At 38.8% G+C, this 23,157-nt stretch overlaps 1 protein-coding gene across 1 annotated transcript; it reads left to right on the forward strand.

Annotated features, from left to right (window-relative positions):
- The first annotated feature begins 312 nt into the window (after window positions 1–312).
- Window positions 313–22,881, forward strand: lrrc69 (leucine rich repeat containing 69). Its single transcript, XM_002934423.5, has 8 exons — window positions 313–863; window positions 1,201–1,327; window positions 3,985–4,057; window positions 9,786–9,981; window positions 12,511–12,582; window positions 16,129–16,230; window positions 20,882–21,061; window positions 22,514–22,881. Exons 1-8 carry the CDS (start codon window positions 687–689, stop codon window positions 22,622–22,624), a joined length of 1,038 nt encoding a protein of 345 aa, XP_002934469.3. The 5' UTR covers window positions 313–686; the 3' UTR covers window positions 22,625–22,881.
- Window positions 22,882–23,157: the final 276 nt, after the last annotated feature.

Raw genomic sequence — 23,157 nt, forward strand, 5'->3', positions numbered from 1 at the left:
ATGGCTTCATTGTAATCAGCTTGAAAAATGAACTAAAATGTTCTGAAAGCTTGCTATGATTATCTTAGTTAGCCAATAAATGTATCACCTTTATACCACTTTTGTTATTTTTTATTTCAAAAGGGTTACCCTGTAAGCATGCTGCACAGAAATCCTGCCATGCATATTCCAGTCTCTCAAAACAATGCCTGGTTGCAACCATTTACAAGACCCTAGCAACCAGATAGCTGCTAAAATGCCAAACTGGTGTGCTGCCGAACAAAATGCCAAATAACTGAAAAAACACAAATAATTAAAAATGAAAACCAAACCTTATACAACTACTTAGATTACACTGTATTTTTCTGTAATAAGTTTGCTAATTAATTTATTTAATAGTAATATGACTATTTTCATGCACACAAAATGTTCACGTTTTCCCTTGTGGACTTTTGTGAGTAAACAAGGGGCCTTGAGATTAGGTTCTCCTGCAGGTCAGTCCGACAATGAGTAAAACTAGAGATCAAAATCAATTGCTCGCTTTCGAGTAGAAATGTGTGCCCAAAACAAAGATGGCCGACGAGTGTTTCCGCTGCCTTCCAAAGTTGCGTTCTACAGTGGACGCCGTCGCTATGGAGACATCCCACCTACTGTTCTGTGCTGTTTCGGGATTGAGAGCCTGAAGAGAGTGAAGGTTCTGCTTCCTCATGGCTGACGGGTTGATTCTCAGGGCTATCCGGGGCAAAGCCAAAAGTTTAAATCTAAACGGGAGGAGGCTGCAGCGGGTCCCTGTTGCGGTGGGCTGCCTCCTCAACCTGACCGAACTGCAGCTAAAGAACAACTCCCTCTGCCGGCTCCCCTTGGAACTGAGCGCCCTCTGCAGTGTGAGAATGGGAATTCATTACTTACTGGCACATTATCAGGGCACCTGTTAGAAAGAGGTTGCATTTAACCCAAGACCCCAGTATCTTGGGACCCCTTGGGAGAAAATGGTGTGATTAGATAATAGGTGTTTTATTTTTTATTATGCACATTAGGGATCTCTAGATGTTGTACTCTAAAAAGGAACAGAGACAGCAGCCGGGGGTCCCTGGTTGTCCCCATTGTGTCCTGGGAAGATGGGGGGGGGGGGTCTGAGAAAATGCATTTGCCAGCAGTATGGCATCACCCACCTTTTAGATATAACAAAACACACCCGCTGTTTATTGTTTTCTGTTACAGCTGAGAGTGTTACATTTGGGAAACAATCACTTTGAGAAAGTCCCAGAAGAAATAAAGTATCTCAAATCTTTAGAAAGGCTTCACCTGTTTGGAAATAGGATCACAGAGGTACCGGCAGCAGTGTTTGGTAAGTCTGGACCAAGGAGACATAGTGGATGATTCCATACGCATATAAGCTCTATTATCTGGTGAGCAATTATTTAGAAAGCTCTGGAATACAGGAATTTTCCATAGTGTCCAATGTAAAGCGATTATTATTATTATTTATATTTTCTCTGTACTACTAAAACAGTTCCTGGAACTAAGCTGCAGCTAAATGTTTATTCACTCTAGAGCTAGAGCAATGTCAGGCTGTACAGGGGTCCCTGGACCCCAGGGCTTAAACTATGACACTAATAGCAATTAACAATACATTATACATTATTATTTAGAAGCATTAGTGGAGGTTCCCAGTATGTGCAACATTAATATGCCACAAGAGGGCACCCAAAGTATATTATGTGCAATATGCCTTGGCTACATTATAGAATCACATTTGTGCAATATGCCTTGGCTACATTATAGAATCATATTTGTGCAATATGCCTTTTCTACATTATAGAATCACATTTGTGCAATATGCATTGGCTACATTATAGAATCACATTTGTGCAATATGCCTTTTCTACATTATAGAATCATATTTGTGCAATATGCCTTGGCTACATTATAGAATCATATTTGTGCAATATGCCTTGGCTACATTATAGAATCATATTTGTGCAGTATGCCTTTGCTACATTATAGAATCATAATTTTCATGTACGGTGTATTCATTCAGGTACTATTACTAGATAGTACAGGTATCGGACCCCTTATCTGGAAACCCGTTATCCAGAAAGCTCCGAATTATGGAATGACCGTCTCCCATAGACTCCATTTTAATCAAATAATTCAGAATTTTAAAACTGATTTCCTTTTTCTCTGTAATAATAAAACAGTACCTTGTAATTGATTCCAACTAAGATATAATTAATCCTTATTGGATTAGAACGATTTCTCCCAATTGGTTAAATGGTCATTGTCTATAGTGAGGGCTTTTCTATAGTGAGAGTTTTACAAGCACTGACCAAAGCTCATCAATCAGCATCTTAGAAGATCCTGCTCAATGTTTCCACAAAATAAGGTTTTTAAAGATCAAGTTCTAATAACACAAAGGTTCCTTCTTGATATTATTATCAAGAAGTATGAAACCTTCTAGAAAAACACATAGTGCCCAGGCTTCTCCTTCACCTCTAATAAAGGATTCAGTTGCCTGAACTGATTGTGCCTCCATGGGCTAATAGCACTGCTGGTACTATCCTAAATTTTAGCAAGTGGGTAAACAGGCAAAACCGCCTTTACTGCCTATCAATAATTTAGGGTGGCTTCAGGCATTTTCCTGCCAGCTAAAAAATTGCCCCATTAGCCATTACCCTCAATTAGCTTGTAACGTAAAAGATATATAGATATATACAGACAGTATGGATTTGTACATAATGGTACATTGACTTCTATGAATAATAACGCCAAATATACAGTGAGGGGCAGAGGTAGTGGCACCCAAATATATTAAATATAGTGAGAGGCAGAAATAGCGGCACACAAAATATATTAAATGCACTGGGAGACAAATACCCCAGACTCCCTTAACCTTCCAAAAAGCAGGTTTTCTGAGGGCTGGAGAAGATGTTTGCTTTGTAGAGTTCAGAACATGTTCAACAACCAATTGTATTGATAAACGTGCTCACATGCCCCACCTTGTGAGAGATATGAGAATAGCTCCTAAGCAGGAGAAACCTTCATGATATTATATGACTTGGGCTGTATTGAAAGTACATTGAGTAGGAGAAACAGGAAATAGGTTTTCAGAAAGCAGTTGCAGTTCTAATGTGTAGCGCTGGCTCCTTCTGAAAGCTCAGACTCAGGCACAATGCACTGAGATGGCGCCTACACACCAATATTACAGCTAAAAATACATTTGTTGGTTCAAGAATAATATTTTAAATGGTAGAGTGAATTATTTGCTATGTAAACAGTGTAATTTAGAAATAAAAAGTACAGCATAAAATCTCTAACAATAGGATACATTTTAGACTTATTGTCTTAAAATGGTCACTATGAGAGATGGCCTTCCCATTATTTGGAACTTTCTGGATGTCGGGTATAATATAATGCAGTGCTGACTTGTTAAGCGACACTGACACTATTGGTTAATGGGCAAGGCATTATCTGGGAAATACTGTACAGCGAGTGCGCCAACCAACTGTAACATTATATTGCTGATCAGCCCCATATAGTAATACAGTAAGTAAGTAATACAGTAAGTACAGGTATAGGACCTGTTATCCAGAATGCTCGGGACTTGGGGTTTTCTGGATAAGGAATCTTTGTGTAATTTGGAATCTCTATATAAAATTCATTTAGACCTCTAAACCCAATAGGATTGTCTTCAATATGGATTAATTCTAACTTGATTCAAATAAGCTGTTCTGTTTATTATTAAAGTGAAAAAGAAAATCATTTTTGAAAATTACAATTATTTGATTAAAATGGAGTATATAAGAGATGCCCTTCCTGTAATTCGGAGCTTTCTGTCTAATGGGTTTCCAGATAACGGATCCCACCCCTTGGGATACAGACAAATACACTGGTTTACTCTTTCTTTTCATCACTTGTGAGATTCTAAATGTCCATAATGTCTTTCAGATGCTATATAGAGTATGTAAACAATATGTATATTTTTTGTTTTTTTTTTTATTCCAGATGGCTTGGGAAATCTGTTATTTTTAAATCTGAACAACAATTTGCTAGAACACCTTCCTAGAGAGATATACAAGTAAGTAAATAGTACCATATTGTGTCCCCCAGTTCATTGTTAGTGTGTTTCCAGGAAACCATCCCCCTGCAGAATAATGGTCTATGTAATTTTATCCAGTGGTATAAACCTTCTTTCCAATATTCAGCATTTTGGGAAAAACCACATACTTATATTATATGTCTTTAAATCTGGGCCCCCCAGTTGCAAGAGTATTTATTATTATTACTTACACATATTTATAAAACACCAACATTTTCTGCAGCATTGTACAATAATAACTGTATAAATTAAAGGGGTGGTGTACTTTTATGTTAAACTTATAGTTTAGAATGCCTATTCCTAGCAATTTTGATGTTGGTTTTCATTATTTATTTTTTATACTTTTAGAATTATTTACCAGACCACTGACCTGTGTTCTCATTTAAAAAAAGAGATTTTAATTGGAACAGAATAAAGGAAATTGGAAAAGAATAAAGGTTTTTTTATACTTTTTTTAAAATGTTGTAGTAAAAACCCTGAGATCACAGGTTGGTGGTATGGTAGAGCGTAGAGCTTTTTGGTGTCTTCAGGGTCGGACTGGGGGGTGCAGGGCCCACTGGGGCTGCCGCCCCAAGGTGCCCCTGCCGGCCACATCACTCGCGCACCCCCTAACCTCCCACTGGGGCTCCCATTACCCGTCCGACGTCCTCCCCTGAGCGCGCATAAGTGAAATTTGGCAGGGGAGGACATCGGTGGCAACAGGAATTGGGAGAGTGTGGCCCAGTCCGACCCTGGATGTCTTGGATTTCTCCCCATGCTACGTGCTCAGGGCTGCTGCACCTGGGCCACCAACATCTTCTGGTGAGTCCTGACAAATATCATCAGCAGGAAATTGTGACATACACATTTACATCAACCTTAAAAACTTGAAAATTATTGGGAAAATATCCAAAAGATAATTGATTATATATTCCCAAATGAAATAAAGCTCACGTCTCCAATAGTAATGTTATTATTTGACAATACCAAAAAGAAGACAGTAAAAATTCCATTGATTAAATATATGATAACAACAGCCAAGGCAATAATTCCCAGAAAATGGAAAACTACAGAAATACCTACAATACAAGAATGGATACAACTACTGAATGAAACTAAAATAATGGAAGAAGCAATTGCCTACAAAATAGGCAACGCATTTAATCATTTCAAAAATTGGAGAGCATGGTCTGATTATCTAAACCAAAAAAAATCCAATACGCAGTGAGATATCTCCAAATTGCACCTCTAAACATGAAACTATAATATACAATAGTTAATATTGATCGACAACTAATTAACCATGTCTCTGAAATGTTTATCGTACTCTGTTTTTCTTTTCTCTGAAATAAATATATACATATCTAGTTAACAACAGGTATCAGATAAAATGTAATAGTATAATATATAAGTGACAATTCATGTTATGCTATGTAAATACTTACCTTTTTACCCCTACCCCTTTCCTTTCTGTATCCCTTTATCTTTTGAAAAACAAATAAAAAGATATTTGAAAAAAAAAAAAAAAAAAAACATTTACATCAACCTTTTAGAGGTGGCTTTTATAAAAGGCATATAACAATAAAATGCAGGTTGATTGATTTAAGTCCTGCGTGAGCGGTTCCTTCTCTGGAAAATGTTTGTTGGTTGAACCCAAGGACTGCACTCAGGCAAACTTTTTATTTGATATTGTGAGTGTCGGTATCCTGTTCCTATTATATATATAAAGGATATATACAAGTAACAAAACAATACATGAGAATTGACACATATATATCTATTACATTATTGGCTTGCATTGCTGAGATGCTATTTCAGCTGTTATAATTATATAAAGCAGTCCTTCACTTCATTGCATATGTTGAGTAACTGATACCAGAAATTGCTGCTTTACACTTTTTTATATACTTTTAATGTAATACTTCCAATCTAAAATACACCTCACTTATTCAGCTTAAAGGAGAGTTGGGAGCAGTGATGTTGGTGCTTGGTCAGACTTGTTAAAACATAACTTGTTTTCCATTCACTGCAGTTTATCTACTTCGTTTAGATATCTTAACAGCTATATCATAACTGCGGGAAGACAAACTGAAATAGGTGCAAAACAAGGGAATACTATAAGGAGCCTGAGAATGTGAAAGATGAAAGGTTTATTTGATAAAAAAGTTTAAACAATCTAAATGAGGTGTCAGTATTGATTTACAGAGGCAAATAACCCCACCCACAAGAAAATTTATGATGAATTTTATAGATCAGAAGTCATGTGGCGTTATTGATAAACGTGAACTTTCACTAAGGGCTCTGGCACACAGGGAGATTAGTCGCCCGCGACAAAACTCCCTGTTCGCGGGCGACTAATCTCCCCGAGTTGCCGCCAGTTGCCATCCCACCGGCGACAATGTAAGTCGCTGGTGGGATGGCACACGCGGCAGCGCGATTTCGGGAAATCGCCGAAGTTGCCTCACGAGGCTTTTTCGCCGATTAGTCGCCCGCGAACAGGGAGTTTTGTCGCGGGCGACTAATCTCCCCGTGTGCCAGAGCCCTAAAAGTGATATCTTTTGCTCTGTAATGCAGACTTCGCTTTTTTGTTAGAGTTTTAGAGGCTTTTGTAGGAAGCCCAAGGTTTATAAAACAGGTGTGAGTGATACTAACTCTAAAAACAATTAAAAGACAAATCTTAAAAGAAAAAGTGACATATGGTTTTCATAATAAATGTAGTTGTTTGGAAATCTGCAGGCCACTACTACTTTTAATTTGCTACAAAAATCTTACTGGTCACACCACATTATCATAGCTAGATAGTGTGGCCCCTATTTTCCCCTTGTATAGGAGTATGCCCTACAATAACTGCCCCTTATATCTCTTACATACAGCATAGAACATTTAGCTGTCCTAATTGTTGTTTGCTTGTGGCCACAGCCTTAATGTAACCCCAAATTTTAGGTCTGCAGGAAATTTCAAGTTTGCCCTTTGCTAGTGTCAAAGCAGAATTGTGAGTAAAGGTGGAATAGTCCATGTTAAAGCGTTCATTCCATAATAAAGTACTAGTAACCCCAAAACATCTTTATACACATTAAAATAAATTTGCACTGTTACTCTGTAGCGGTGAAAATTGTGTGCTTGCTTTAGAAATAGGACTATAGTTCATATAAATGAGCTGCTGTGCAGCTGTGGGCAGCCATTCCAGATGAATAAGGCAAAAGGGCACTTGTTTAGATAGCGGACAACAGATAAGCTGTGTTGCATACAGTGGGTTTAGTTCTAAAGGTGGCCATACACTGCGAGATCCACTTATTGGGAGAGGTCACAAAAGTGGCAGATCTTGGGATGAAATTTATTTCCTGTTATTTATATAGTACCGACACATTTCCGCAGCGCTTTACATTATTCATCTTTCACATCGGTCCCTGCCCCAGAGGAGCTTAAAGGAACAGTAACACAAAAAAAATGAAAGAGCTTTAAAATAATAAAAATATAATGCACTGTTGCCCTGCCCTGGTACCCTGACTGCAAGGCAGAAGTGTTTAATTGTTGACCCAGGGGCCAATTGGATTATAGAGCTATGATCAAAAATCCATGAAACTAAAATGACCCAGTTACACAATTATGGGGTTTGGTATTAAATGGCACTAAGCTTGCCCAGGAACAGTAACCCAGTTGTTAACAGTAACAAACTTTGCACCTTTTATTAAATATTGGGGTATATTTGTAATATTGTTCTTGCAGTTATTTATATATGTATAGATTTAGCCTGATTTTGCTGCTGCACCCAACACAATTATGCTGTCAGTGACTAACAGATTTCACCATTTCACCAGCATGAGTCGGCACTTTGGGGGTGTACTTCTAACAAACAGCATGTTTACGGAAGTTAGCAGCAGGAAAAAAATGTTGGTTTGAGCAAGCACCCTAATAATCTTCTTTTTATATCAGTGGATATGATATGTGACCGGAGCATAAAGAACTCCCAAACCAGCAACCAAACTTTTTTTCTTTATATAAAAGATATATCAATAAACCAGATCAAAATATATTTGATGGGCAGAAAAGATTTAGGGTGAAATCTGCCTCTCAAGTTCCTGTGTTTAAGATTCAGCCATTCGTGTTCATGCTGATACCTGTAGCTAATTCATTAGAAGTTGCCAAGCAAGCCTCGGTATTTAGATATAACAGTGATTTGTTGCCCTCATTATTTCTTCTGTATTCACGAAATAGGTACACACAGGAGCCATGAAGCATTTTTATCTTCAGATTTTTGTAACATTCAACTATTGCAACAATAATTCATTCTGATACATTTTTTTTTCCATAGATTAAATGTGTCTGGTCTCCATATCGACAATCATTGATTAGAAAAGCAATCCAACCTATTATCCTCCCTCATTGATCATGTGACATGTTGTGACAGCGCCCTACAGAGTAGTAACAAAGTGCTCTTAAATATAATGCATGTAATCATATTATTCTATTTTTATGGATAATATAGAGCATTCAGTCACTGTTTATTGTAAATATCGTGTGTAACATTCTAATGGTGTTTTAGATGAAAACATTTAGATAATATGTATATTCCTCATAACTAACAATGAATCTGGGGGAAATTCTGAAACAAAGGTTTGGCAGTTAGTACACAATGTGATAATCTTAATGTATCTGTAGAAAGGTTACTGATTACCTGTATGTAAATACAAAGCTTTGGAGCAAATCATATACTAATATCAATATCCTTTAAAGAATTCCAGTTACAGATTAAATGCAACAAACTGCTCTGGTGCTTATTGTACCAATGAAAGAGTTTGGGGTGGTGGAAACAAAGGCTTGGAGAACACCTAGAGGAAGAGGAGTGGGACAAAATACACGGCTGTTTAGCAACCTCCTCTATTAATACCCATATTAAGGAGAATGCATACAAAGTTTACCATGACTGGTATTATACCCCTAAAAAACTCTCTAAGTGGTTTCATACAACAGACCAATGCCCACAAGGATGTGGAGAAGAAGCTGATCAAATTCATATGTGGTGGACTTGTCCCCTGATAAAAAAAAAACTTTGGATGGATATATTCCAAACTATAAATGAAACCCTAGCCACCAATCTAACTCCAGACCCATGGTTAGCCCTTCTGTTGCTTAAACCGGAACAAATCACGCACAATGAACATACATTCTGCATACATCTCTTCATGACAACCAGATGTTTGATAGCAAAAAATGGAAGTGCCTACCTCCACAATGCAAGAGATATGCAATAAACTATGGTGGACAATAGAGATGGAGAAACTTACAGCATTACTTAACAATAATCTCCGCAAGACTTTTCCTTTTTAATGGGGAAAAAAAAACCTGATTGCAAGAAAAAAACACGATTCAGATTTTCTCCATAACTTTTGAGATTTATCAAATGCCAACTAGAATTTTTTTTTTTTTTTAAACTTGTTACCTAAATCCTGGGCCATAGACAGCCATAGAAGTTGTTCTTTTTGGCATCTAAGCAAGTTATTACTTGGAAATCATGGGTTTTTTTTTTGTTCTACTATTGAAAAAAACTTGATTAACAACTTGCTAAAATGCTCAAAAACACATTTTATGGACTTCTATGTTTTTTTTCATGACCACGTTATCAAAATATTTTCATGGGAAAGACACAATTGCATTTTGTTGCCATTAAAAACTTGATTTTCAACAAATATGTCCCATACTTGATTAATCCCTGTACATTTACTTTCAGACTAGAGCGTTTGGAGATGTTAAGTATAAACCATAACCATCTGAAGGGCGTTCCAAAGGAACTGTGTCTCCTGCAAAACATCAAGGAACTTCACTTGGCGGACAATCAGCTGGACTCTTTACCAGATGAGATGGGTTATTTAACTAATCTGAAGGAGTTACGTCTATCAAGAAACCAGCTAACCGGCCTTCCAGAGGTAGTCTACAATTAAGGGGGCCATGTACCCAACTGGTGATGGCTGAAAATGGCTGATCTTGCCAAAAATCAGTTAGGTGTCAATGGGGCAGGTGGGGACCCCATCAGCTCATTCATGCCGTCCTCTCCCGATTACCTGTATGTTTATAACCCAATATCGCCCACTTCAAAGTAGCATATCAGTGAAAGATCTGTTAGTTACTGTAATAAATTTGTGTAACGATGCTGCCAGGTTAAGATTTAAAATGACTGTACATATAAGGTGCTTTATTAAGCTGTATTTTGCACAATGAAAGAAAATGTCACTTTAAATAAGCATCAGCCGTAACACCTTCACAGAAAATGTATCTTAATTTCATTTCACCAAGCTAAAACAGATAGTTTTGTATTTCAAAAGACTATAATGCATCTCAGGAGCCTTTGCTTTATAAATATGTACAGGTATGGGACCCCTTATCCGGAAACCCGTTATCCAGAAAGTTCCAAATTATGGAAAGGCCATCTCTATTATAAGCAAATAATTCTAATTTTTGAAAATGATTGCCTTTTTCTCTGAAATAATAAAACAGTACCTGTACTTGATCCCAACTAAGATATAATTACCCCTTATTGGAGGCAAAACAAGCCTATTGGGTTTACTCAATATTTAAATGATTTTTAGAAGACTTAAGTTATAGAAATCCAATTTATGGAAAGATCCCTTATCCGGAAAACCCTATGTCCTGAGCATTCTGGATTACAGGTCCCATACCTGTATAATGTTTTGTAAATACCCAGAAAGGACTATTTTGTGCAACTGATTTCTGACAATTCTGGTTGCTTTGAGCTTACACATGAATCTAAACCCATTGTATTCTGCAAAGCTTATCTGTTAAATAACCTGTGCCTATTCTCCTCTTTCAGACTGAATGACTGCCCCCATGGCTACAGCTCGTTTATATAAGTGACAGTAGTGTTTCTGAAGCAAACGCACTATTTTTACCAGTGCAGGGCAACAGTACATTATATTTTTATCACTTTAAAAAACTTTAGTAGGACAGGCATACACAAGCCAGGGCTGATTGGCTGAATACTATACCTTGTTGGCATGTGGATGGACACCTGTAGTCTATTGTTTAATTTTCAAATAATTTCCAGGTCCTTTAAAGAAACAGTTCAGTGTAAAAATGAAACTGGGTAAAATAGATAGACTGCACAGAATAAAAAATTTTTCAATACAGTTTGTTAAGCAAAAATGTAATCTATACAGGTTGGAGTGAATGGATGTCTAACATAATAGAGAGCTGTAAAGGAGGAAGTAAAGTTCTAGCTAAGTTGTTAGCAGTCAGTAACCAATCAGTGACTTTAGGGGGGCCATATGGAACATAACTTTTTAGTTAGTTTGCATTTGAATCTGACCTGCGTGCTTACAAACTAACTGAACTGCCCATGTGGCCCCCCCTAAAGTCACTGACTAACTAAGGGGTTAGAGAGCTGAAAGCAGGAAGTAGTGTTCAGGCTATTTTGTTAGACATCCGCTCTCCAGCCTTTATAGATTGCATTTTTGACTAACTATATCAGAAATATTTTTTTATTTTTCGCAGTCTATCTGTTTTACCCAGTTTCACTTTTACATTGAACTGTTCCTTTGAGAAACCCCAATCCAAATGTGTGGTAATGGTGAGATTATAGAACCCCGACTAAATCCTCATATTATATTAATATGTAGCAAATTTGGACACTTCATTCCGTAAGGGCTCCAGCAAGCACGAGGGAGTAAGAGACCAGGATCAGTAATATATTATAGTGCTGCCAAATGTGGTTGCTAGGAATTCAGAGGATCTGTGTGGCACGCAGAGTATGCAGTCAAAACTTTCTGCCTCTAACCAGAAGTCACACCGAAAGTGACGTCACAGGCATGCACAGAAGCTACCCACACATGGGAAAATGCTTTGCAGTGACGTCACTGAATCCTTACTGTGCACGCACGCCCAGAATCTAAGGCACATCTCTAAAAAATCAGTACAATGCAATAGGGTGATGGGAGACCAGGGGGAGGTGCTCAAAAATTTGTTTTCTCACAAAGAAATAGAGGGAGTAGACAGCTTTACATAGCTGAAAACTGGAAAAGCCTGAAATAGGGAATGGATCCTGGACAATAGAGTCATGAGGCTGAATGTGCTAGTAAAAGCCCCTTTCTAGCTCTTCAGCAGTCAAAAAAAAATCGAAAAAATTACAGAAAATACGCACAGTTCTAATTTTTAGTTTTCAGATTCAATGGTATATATTTGCTTATATTACAAAGCCTTAATGATCATTTTAGATTGATATATGTTTAACTGGTCAAATACTTAAATGAAATTATGAGTGATTGGTAGGGCATTCACATTTTATTGGTTGTGAGATGATGTTTTCACCTATGTCATTCCTATTCCTTGTGTTTCATTATCAAACCAATATAGTAGTAGTTTATTACTTGTGTTTTACTGTAGCTTTGAGCCTTAATTTTATGTCATTAATACACTCTATCTTTGTTTCTCCACCTAATTAGGGTATTTGCAAACTGATAAAGCTCAAAATTCTTGATGTGGCAGGAAATTATATTCGGTCTTTTCCATCTGCAGTAAGTGCACATTATCTCACAATGCATTTGATCGATATGTTTCTAAAATGAGGCCCATGTTACATTAGTAGGTGGTGTCAACAATAGCTACAGGTGCTATTTGCCTTTACTTTAACATATTTGAATACATCAGTGATAGGTACCTGCTGAATTTGAATTTAGTGTCTCTTTTGTGCTTGTAACTTTTGTAACGAATTATATTAGATATAAAGTATATATAGTGAGGATTATATATTACAGCAGGAAATGGTCTCTGTACTGACTCATGGGGAGTCATTTACTACATGCAGGGCAGGGTGCAAAGTACAAAGTGCAAAATACACATGCAATCTGCCCTGTTTTTTGTACTTAGCCCTGCATTCGGCAATGCTGTATTCATAGAGGGTGGACAAGGGGCTTTTTCTCTGCTTAGTGCTCTTGTATCTGGGATCAAAGTAAATGACCCCTAAGGAGGAGCAGACACAACTTTATTCTCATGCAATTTAAAATGTAACCATACATGCATAAATACATACATGCAGATATGGTCAGACTATTTGGCTGGATTCTACTTAGGGCAAGGGCACACCAAGTGAATTCATTGCTTTTCTCCACAGGCCTTTTTACAGATACTCAGAGATATGTGGATTCTCTCTTAAGCACACACCCTGTAGCTTCATTGATAGGCCTGATCTCGGCCTGTGTGGATCTAAACAGAGCCATATATTGGCACAAAAATGCAAATGTATAGATTATTGCTCCAGTATCCACTCTGTGTACTTCCACACAGGCAACGCCTGTCCTGTCAATGGAGCTATGGGGGTATGTGCATACCAGCGAATCTGCTTTCCTTAGTGTCTGTAAAAAACACCTCCAGATATGAGCAGTGAATCTGCTTAGTGTGCCCTTGCCCTTATTGCTTGTGTGGCTTAATCGGAAGGCACCTTTAACTGACCGGATTTCAGTCTATCTTCCCAGACTGAAAACTCGAATCTGAATCCTCCACTGTAGATGCATAAGTGAGAGGAATATCTACTGCCTCCTCTTTTTAAAAAGTCTGTTGGTTCTAGTGAACAAATGGATCAATGCAGATGGACGGCCACAAATAGGACAATCTCCATCATGGATCCTGTCTTTGTAGCAGAATTCCCCAGGTGTGGGTGTTGGTTGGAGGATATCCAGCAAGTTTTCGCAGTGTTCCAGATACAGGGACAATGAAAAACAGCTCCCATACAGGAATTAACCAGTTGGGGACCTGTTGCCCAATATCCCTGTAACTGGAACACTGCAAAACTTCCTGTCCAGCCTACTCCAGATTATATACAGTTTCCACAAATGCACACTAAATAAACATTGTACATAAATGTATTTAGGGTGATTTCATTATCTGGTTTTATTGGCCCTTTTATCACCCTGAGGAATTAACACCATGGACCTTATCTTCTGCTTGGGTCATTAAGTACTTGCTGTTCTGGGTATGGAATTTAGTAACATCATATCTACTCATAGGCTTGGCTCACCTCTGCCTGTGATAGGCTAATATTATGTGAACGTATCAGTATGACCTTTTTCATGCACCAATATCTGCTGGCCCCTTCGCGGTTTAATGTTCCTATTTACTTCATTTTATATCCAATTTTTTACATTCAATTTCATCATCTAGGAATCTTTGCCAAGTCATTTTTTTCTACAGTATGGGACCTGTTATCCAGAATGCTCGGGACCTGGGGTTTTCCGGATAAGGGATCTTTCTATAATTTGGATCTTCATAACTTAAGCCTGCTAAAAAAAATGTAAATATTAAATAAACCTAATAGGCTTGTTTTGCCTCTAATAAAGATCGATTACATCTTAGCTGGGATGAATACAAGGTTCTGTTTTATTATTATAGAGAAAAGGAAATCAATTTTAAAAATAAGAATTATTTGCTTATAATAGAGTCTATGGGAGATGGCCTTTCTGTAATTCGGAACTTTCTGGATAACAGGTTTCCGGATAATGGATCCCATACCTGTACTGGGAAAAACTCTTAGACTGCAAAGAGTCTTTTTTTTTTCTTTATTTTGGTTTAAGTTACCAGGAGTGGCTTTTTGTCAATGTACATAATAGCCCTGTAAACACTGTTGGGTCATCTTGTATGCAAGCACCTATAGGAATGTGATTTACTTGGATGCTATTTTGTGCCATATTTGCTGTACCTAGCAATTGTACATATTTCCCTAGACACCTGAGAAACACCCTTTGGCCTCATGGTAGTGACTGTCTAAAAGGTATAAAATGTATTTTTAACAATCTGTTTTAAAGAGAGAACCCATCTATTGCATGCAGTTTACCACTGGTGTCACATACAATGCCACATGGTCCCCAATCTCCACCCTCCTAACGTGTTTTTTTGCGCCATTGGGTGCTTCATCAGAGGAGGTGTGGCACTTAGAAGTCATTTCCCCTATATCCCCTAAAAGGTAATTGTATTTAAAAACCATTGTGGTAAGTGGTTTAATTTTTAGAGGGTGCAGTTCATTGCTATGAGTATTGCAGAAATAAGGGCTCATTTACAAAGCACCATGCAGAGTGCAAAAAAGACCTGTGTGCCATTTTTTTAACTTTGCACACTGCAAATAGCTGTTGGTCTCTCTGCTGTTTTGGCTGGCTGAGCTTTGCACCACGCTCTCGATAGAATATGGGTCACGGATCAGAGAGCACACAAATTAGGGGCAGTAGGGGGCTGGCCTTCATTCTTCTGCCCCTCATGAATACAGCTCTGCCAAAAGCTGTTCTCTAAGGGAGGGCACCTGCTTTCCTTTTCCCTTTGGTCTTTTTGGCCTTGGCACACAACTGCCTCTGCAACTCATAGTAAGATTTTATTTTACAGGGATTCTCTTATAGTAAAACATGTTTTTTATAAAAATGCATCAGTTAATAGAGCTTCTCTAAAATTTGACATGGGGCTAGCCATATTCTAAGTTTCCCAGGTGCCCTCAGTCATATGACTTATGCTCTGATAAACTTCAGTCTCTCTTTACTGCTGCACTGCAAGTTGGAGTGATATCCCCCCCCCTCCCTTCCCCCCCAAGGAAACAGTACAGCAGCTCCCTTACACCCACATTGCTAAAAAATGCTTCCATGCCCCACCAAGTGGTAGATATAAGAATAGCACTCAGTAGTAAAAATCCAAGTCCAGCTCATGACTCCTCCAGTTACATGGGAGTAGGAGAAACAATAGGTTACCTGAAAGCAGTTCTAATGTGTAGCGCTGGCTCCTTCTGAAAGCTCAGACTCAGGCACAATGCACTGATGGCACCTACACACCAATATTACAGACAAATTAGTTGGTTCAAGAATAAAATGTTAAATGGTAGAATCAATTAATTACAATGTTAACAGTGTAATATAGTAATAAAGCCATAAAAATTATGAAAGAATCCCTTTACCTGTTGCAACCAGTTTACAGCATGATATAGCTGGTTCCATCAGGGGACATGAGACTGAGAGAACATGTCTATTGTCATGTTATTTATAATATTTATATACTTAAATACTTAATCAACACTTGCTCTTTATTTATAGATGCACAAGGTTCCTCTGACAGAACTGTACTGCGAGGAAAATCCGCTGCTAGAGAAACTGCCAGTGTTTGCAAGCCAACAAGAAGAAATACTGACTCTGAAGGTAATTCCTTTATGTCTGCTCTGCCCTGAAACTTACACATAGAATGGTGAGAAACATGTCTTGAAATGAAACATTATTTATTGTTCTTATTGTTTGTGGGTATCCATCAATTTTGTCCAGACACTAGACACCCTGAGGAATAAAAAAAGTATTGGCTGCTTTGCTATGGGTTTATGAGAGTTCAGTTGCAGTACTGATCTGGAAAGCCTGGAAAGCTGCTAACAACAAATAATAATAACGATTTGTGATAAATCTGTTCCAGGGAGTCAAGTTAGCAGTTTTCAAATTTGAAAATGTTTCTTTTCAATCACTATTATATTTACTAATAAAACCTCTAATCAGAAAAACTTGATAATGTTCATTTGTGGGGAAAAAATCACATTGATTTGAATTCCATTCATTTTTACAAATTCAACTGTTTAAAATCAATTTAAAAAAAAAAAAAATAGCTTGAATGTTGAACATTTACCTCCCCTTATATAAAAGATCATCAGGTTTTAGCTGCCAAATGTTTTCATAAAAATTGTGGACTTTTTTTGATTGATAAATCTCAGTAATTCAAGTTCAAAAAACTCAAATTCACGATTGTGTATTTTGATGAAAAAAATCATAGGGAAAAATAACACAATTTCAAATGTTAATAAATAGAACCCTTTCAGCAGCCCTTTCTTCCTGCTGAACGCATGTGGAATGCAGCATGTTGCGCTCCACCTGCATTTGGCTCTTACATGGACTTGTGTGAGTACACATAGGGATAGGGAAAATGGGCTGCATCTGTTCCTACGTTCCCTTGCAGTGGATTGCAGGAAGGATCTACTGTAGGGAAATGCAGGAAGGATCTACTGTAGCGGATTGCAGGAAGGATCTACTGTAGGGGAATACAGGAAGGATCTACTGTAGCGGATTGCAGGAAGGATCTACTGTAGCGGATTGCAGGAAGGATCTACTGTAGGGGAATGCAGGAAGGATCTACTGTAGGGGATTGCAGGAAGGATCTACTGTAGGGGAATGCAGGAAGGATCTACTGTAGCGGATTGCAGGAAGGATCTACTGTAGGGGAATGCAGGAAGGATCTACTGTAGGGAAATGCAGGAAGGATCTACTGTAGTGGATTGCAGGAAGGATCTACTGTAGGGGAATGCAGGAAGGATCTACTGTAGGGAAATGCAGGAAGGATCTACTGTAGAGGATTGCAGGAAGGATCTACTGTAGGGGATTGCAGGAAGGATCTACTGTAGGGAAATGCAGGAAGGATCTACTGTAGCGGATTGCAGGAAGGATCTACTGTAGGGGAATGCAGGAATGATCTACTGTAGGGAAATGCAGGAAGGATCTACTGTAGAGGATTGCAGGAAGGATCTACTGTAGGGGATTGCAGGAAGGATCTACTGTAGGGAAATGCAGGAAGGATCTACTGTAGGGGAATGCAGGAAGGATCTACTGTAGGGGATTGCAGGAAGGATCTACTGTAGGGGATTGCAGGAAGGATCTACTGTAGGGGATTGCAGGAAGGATCTACTGTAGGGAAATGCAGGAAGGATCTACTGTAGCGGATTGCAGGAAGGATCTACTGTAGGGGATTGCAGGAAGGATCTACTGTAGGGAAATGCAGGAAGGATCTACTGTAGGGGAATGCAGAAAGGATCTACTGTAGGGGATTGCAGGAAGGATCGACTGTAGGGAAATACAGGAAGGATCGACTGTAGGGGAATGCAGGAAGGATCTACTGTAGGGGAATGCAGGAAGGATCTACTGTAGGGGAATGCAGGAAAGATCTACTGTAGGGGATTGCAGGAAGGATCTACTGTAGGGGAATGCAGGAAGGATCTACTGCAGGGGAATGCAGGAAGGATCTACTGTAGGGGAATGCAGAAAGGATCTACTGTAGGGGATTGCAGGAAGGATCGACTGTAGGGAAATACAGGAAGGATCGACTGTAGGGGATTGCAGGAAGGATCTACTGTAGGGGAATGCAGGAAGGATCTACTGTAGGGGAATGCAGGAAAGATCTACTGTAGGGGATTGCAGGAAGGATCTACTGCAGGGGAATGCAGGAAGGATCTACTGTAGGGGAATGCAGGAACAGACACTCGTGAGTACAAGTACTAGAAGGGAGGTTGGTGAATTTAGCTGGCTCTCAGCTTATTGTGCCAGTGCAGAAAAAAGTAAACTCTTGAGGGCTCATTTAGAATCGAATTTGCAGTGGGCAATTTTTTTCCCCACAGTGAGTGCATAAAACCACTTTCATTGAAGGCACTTGCATCAATATGCTCTCTTGCTTTTCGTATAGTTGCATGCACCACCACTTAGTCCTTCCTGCCTCCCATTCCAGATCAGGTGCTGCTGCTACTCATATTAACGCAGGGGACCCCGTGACCTACTGCCACCTCCTAACAAGGCAGAAAATTCTGCTGAAATTCTGAAAAAAAGTACTGCACTGTGGGAAGAAAACATGGCGATTGCTCTCGAAATTTACTTTACTCACTGAACTTGCAAATGAGCCCTTTGGTCTCCTTTATTACAACATAAACATGATGATAATGGCAAGGGGGAGCTTCTAATGACTGCAGACTTTCAGTTGTCCATGCAAATTCAGTCAGGCCGACTGCTCATATAGAAAAGCAAATCTATCTTCTTCCAAGGGCACATAGGGATCACATACATTGACTTCAACAAAGCCACTCCCATGTTTAAGATCTGACAAATTTGTCTTGTGATCAGTGGCGTTATTTAAGCAACTGAAGCATTTCATTTTTTATTTCATCATTTTTTGCGAGTTTCAATTTGTTTTGCCACTAATTTAGGTTAACTGCGTAATCTGCTATAAATCTCATGGATTTTTTTGGCGCCATAAAATAGCAATACCAGTAATTAATTATTTTTTTGCCTTAATTATTCTAAATAAATTTACTAATAATACATTTATAAATATTCTCCTTCAGCACACTTCACTCATTTTTGCTGTACATGTTTAAAAACTTTAAACTTTACATCTGTTCCACTATACATACCATTTTGTGGTGTTCTGTTTTTCACATAATGCTGCTCTCTGGGTGATAGAAATTGGCGATAATTTTGTCATTATTTGGTGACAATGCTGGCGATAGTCTTACGCTTACCTGGAATAGATGCAATAATAAGTGATGATATATACGTGCACCAGAAAATCACAGAAAGGCTAGCACTTTAGTAAACCTGCTCTGGTGTTTTTTTCTGCCGCAAGTCATTATCACTTTATCACATTATATATGGATTGCCAGATCTGATTTTGTGTACCAGCCATCATTTTGCCAGCACTCACACAGAACAGATGTGCAGTAGGCCTAAAGCAGGATACTTACATCTTGTTAAACTATATATAAAAGAGACTTCAATATAGTGAGAACCCTATTTTTAAAGGGACAGTGACACTTTTCTGCTTTTAACAGGAACCTGTAAGTATGCCTACATAAAACCTAGTGCTGCTATTCTTTTGTAATGTATGTGGCCCATCCCTTACTAACCTGTGTCGGTTGATCTGCTTCATAAGTGACAGTGCACTTGGGGGGCAGTAAATTGTTCTGATAGGCTAAAGGGGAAATGTAAAGAGTTCATCAGCCTATGGGAACACTGCACCACTCCCAGGGTGCAACATAAACTGGGAAGCTGCTCAGCTAAAAGCCATGCCAGAGACCAACACAGCATAGTGAGGGGTGGGCAGGGGGGCACATATATTACAAAAGAATAGCAGCTCTAGGGTTTATGTAAGCATAGACACGTGTTCCTGTTAAAATTGGAATGTGTCACTTTAATACTAGAATGTGTCAGGGCTTTTTCAGAAAGGGGCGTTCCAAAGAAATGATATTAACTGTGAAGTCCATTTGGACACATGACCTACAAATTGTGCTCAAGGCGAATACTAGTTTCTGAACACAAGTTCTGATATAGAAACACAGAATGGGAAAGACCTTGACCAAAACACAGTAGTACATACTGATGTTAATAACAGTTATATCACTGCAGAAATTATCTCTGCACAGTGACTTGCAAATGTTCAAGGACACAGATAAAACAAAGCTGTTACGAATGGGGCATACATTTGCTAAATACGCCAGATTCTGGTTCTACTGGGAACAGGGAATCGGCTACTATTGAGTTCTTTCAATAGGATGTTTATATCATTCGCACTATTTTTTACTATCCTGCCATGAACAGGTTTAGTTGACAACCTTCTTGGTAAAGAGGGTGTTGTGCCTTGTGCTGGACAAGTTTAAATTAATTTATAATTAGTTTAAAGCCATTGTAACCCAATCTATTATCCTTAGCTCTATGACAATAAAATATCTGTAGCATTTTCAAGTTGCTGAAGACTTAAAAATCAATCTCCCTATGACAGTGATCAAGAATCACTGCAGAACCAGTATCCCTATGATCAATCAACCTCTACTTTATCCCTCAGCACCTGAGGTCAGGTATTTCTTGTGAGCTTGTCCTGTGTCTGTGTGACTTTAAAAAAAAAAAAAAAACAAGGATTGATTTAGTTTTACTAATGGTAACAGTATAGAACCTGTTGATGTCAGATGCAGATTACAGTTCTTCATATATTGCATATATTGCATGCTGTCTTTGTTTATAGTTTGTGTTTTACAGCTGTTTGCATATTCTTCCTTAGGAAATTACTGCCAGGCTGATATTAAACCATCTGCTCAGCAGATACTCCTTCTTTAGAGAACAAGTTCGACAACATCCAGAAGCAAGATCGGTGCTCTCAAGTAGAAACATCTGTGCTCTCTGTGGAAGGTGGTTTCTAGACATGTGGCTGGAATGTGTAACATTTGTGGATGTGAAAAAAGTAATACATTCTATTTTATTATTTGTTTTTACCTGTTTTGTTTCCCAGACATGGACACATTTCTCTGTGCCCATGACCAGTGTCCTAAATGAGTGCCCTTGGAATTCTGAGGATAGAAAGAAAGAGATCATATTAAATGCTAAATTCAGAATAACTATGATTACAAAATTGGTTTACCACAAGATAGTGGAACATCTCTGTGCTCAAGTCATTCTATCCCAAGGTGAAAGGATCTAGTACAGGGGTGGGCAAACTTTTTGGCTCAGGGGCCACATTGACTTACAGACAGCCCGGGCCGGACCAGCACTACGCCCAGGGCCGCCATTAGAAATCACAGGGCCTCTCAGCTCACCCCCAGCATCCTCCAGCTCCCCCCTCAGCATCCCACCCAGCATCCTCCAGCTCTATTCCTCAGCATCCTGCAGTTCCCCCCAGCATCCTTCAGCTCCCCCCCAGCATCCCACCCAGCATCCTGCAGTTCCCCCCAGCGTCCTTCCCATCCTCCTCCTCAACATCCTCCCACCAGCTCCACCCCCAGCGACCTACAGCTTCCTTTGGCTCCATCCTCCAGCGACCTCCTGCCTCCTTCAGCTGTGTCAGTCCCTCGGCTCCCGCTGCATCTGAAGTTTTATACCGTTGCGCCCCAATCAGGTGTCGGCGGGCCGGATTAAAAAGGCAAACGGGCCGGATGTGGCCCGCGGGCCGTAGTTTGCCCACCCTGGATCTAGTAGCTCTGTTATAGTGTGGGTACAGCTAAGTAAAGTTGACTATAGACAAAGCCATGGTGAGTAATCACCACCAACCAGGTGGCAGTGCAATGCTGTGAATGTTGAAGAGCACCAAACCACAGAAAACTAAATCTAATTACCATTTCAGTCACCAAATGTAATCAAACAATTAAAAGTGTTCAGCTAACAGCTAATCAGAAATCTCCTTCTGAAGGAATTTCCAGTGTAACGGTGGAATTACATGACCCCAGTAGTGTTGTAGACACTATAGAATCTACAGCAAAGAATATTATGATGTAAGTCCAACACCTTGTTAGCAAACTCCATTAGAATTTAGATATTTTTGCAGGGGGCCAACAAAATCCATGCAAATACAGTCATTTTCAAATACAAATTTTCAAACAAATAGGATATCCTATTTGGGGGCCTAGTAAATGAGGGCATGGTATGTTATCAGTCTGGGGGATGTCTGATGGCACTGGGGAAGTCCCCAACAGGAACTCAATGAAAAAGACATTGTGCTGAAAAGAAATACTGTATAGAAGCTGAATTGATTTGAAAAGAATGGACAGTACTAAAAATGAGGAAACTAGGGGGGGGGGTTGGACTGAGGATCCAGAAGCAAAACTCTGTTACTGCTTTATTCCTTCTCACCCGGCACATCTAGTCTAAAGCAGGCTCTGGTGATATCTGAATGTTTCATTTGCCCAATTTGTTTTAACAGAAAATGAAGACTTCAAGCAATGTTCAGCTTTTGCCAATCAGAGTGTTACTGTGCTCTCACAGATGTTTCAACCAAAGAGAAAATGGCATCTTTGGAGTTGCAGTACAATAAGTTACGATAGAAATACAAGGCTGGCATACAATGCATGAGTGTATGTATGAATGGTAAATGGGACTGTACTTGCCAGTGTAATCCAAGTGTGTGTTAGCATTTATTGTTGTCATCTCGTAGCCTTAATTAAAATGCTCTTTTTCATTATCAGTAATGATCTTACATATGCATTTAATTTTCTAATATATTGGGACTCCTCCAGTTACATGGGAGTAGAAGAAACAATAAGTTACCTGAAAGCAGTTCTAATGTGTAGCGCTGGCTCCTTCTGAAAGCTCAGACTCGGGCACAATGCACTGAAATTGCGCCTACACACCAATATTACAGCTATATATATATATATATATATATCACCTTTATACCACTTTTGTTATTTTTTTATTTCAAAAGGGTTACCCTGTAAACATTTTTGACTGGCTAACACAGTACATCACCTTTTCCTGCAGCTAAAATAAATACATTTGTTGGTTCGAGAATAAAAGTTTGAATTATTTGCTATGTAACTTTTTAGAAATAAAAAGGATGCCATAAAA

The sequence above is a fragment of the Xenopus tropicalis genome, chromosome 6 (genome assembly GCF_000004195.4).
Source record: "Xenopus tropicalis strain Nigerian chromosome 6, UCB_Xtro_10.0, whole genome shotgun sequence".
NCBI lineage: Eukaryota > Metazoa > Chordata > Amphibia > Anura > Pipidae > Xenopus > Xenopus tropicalis.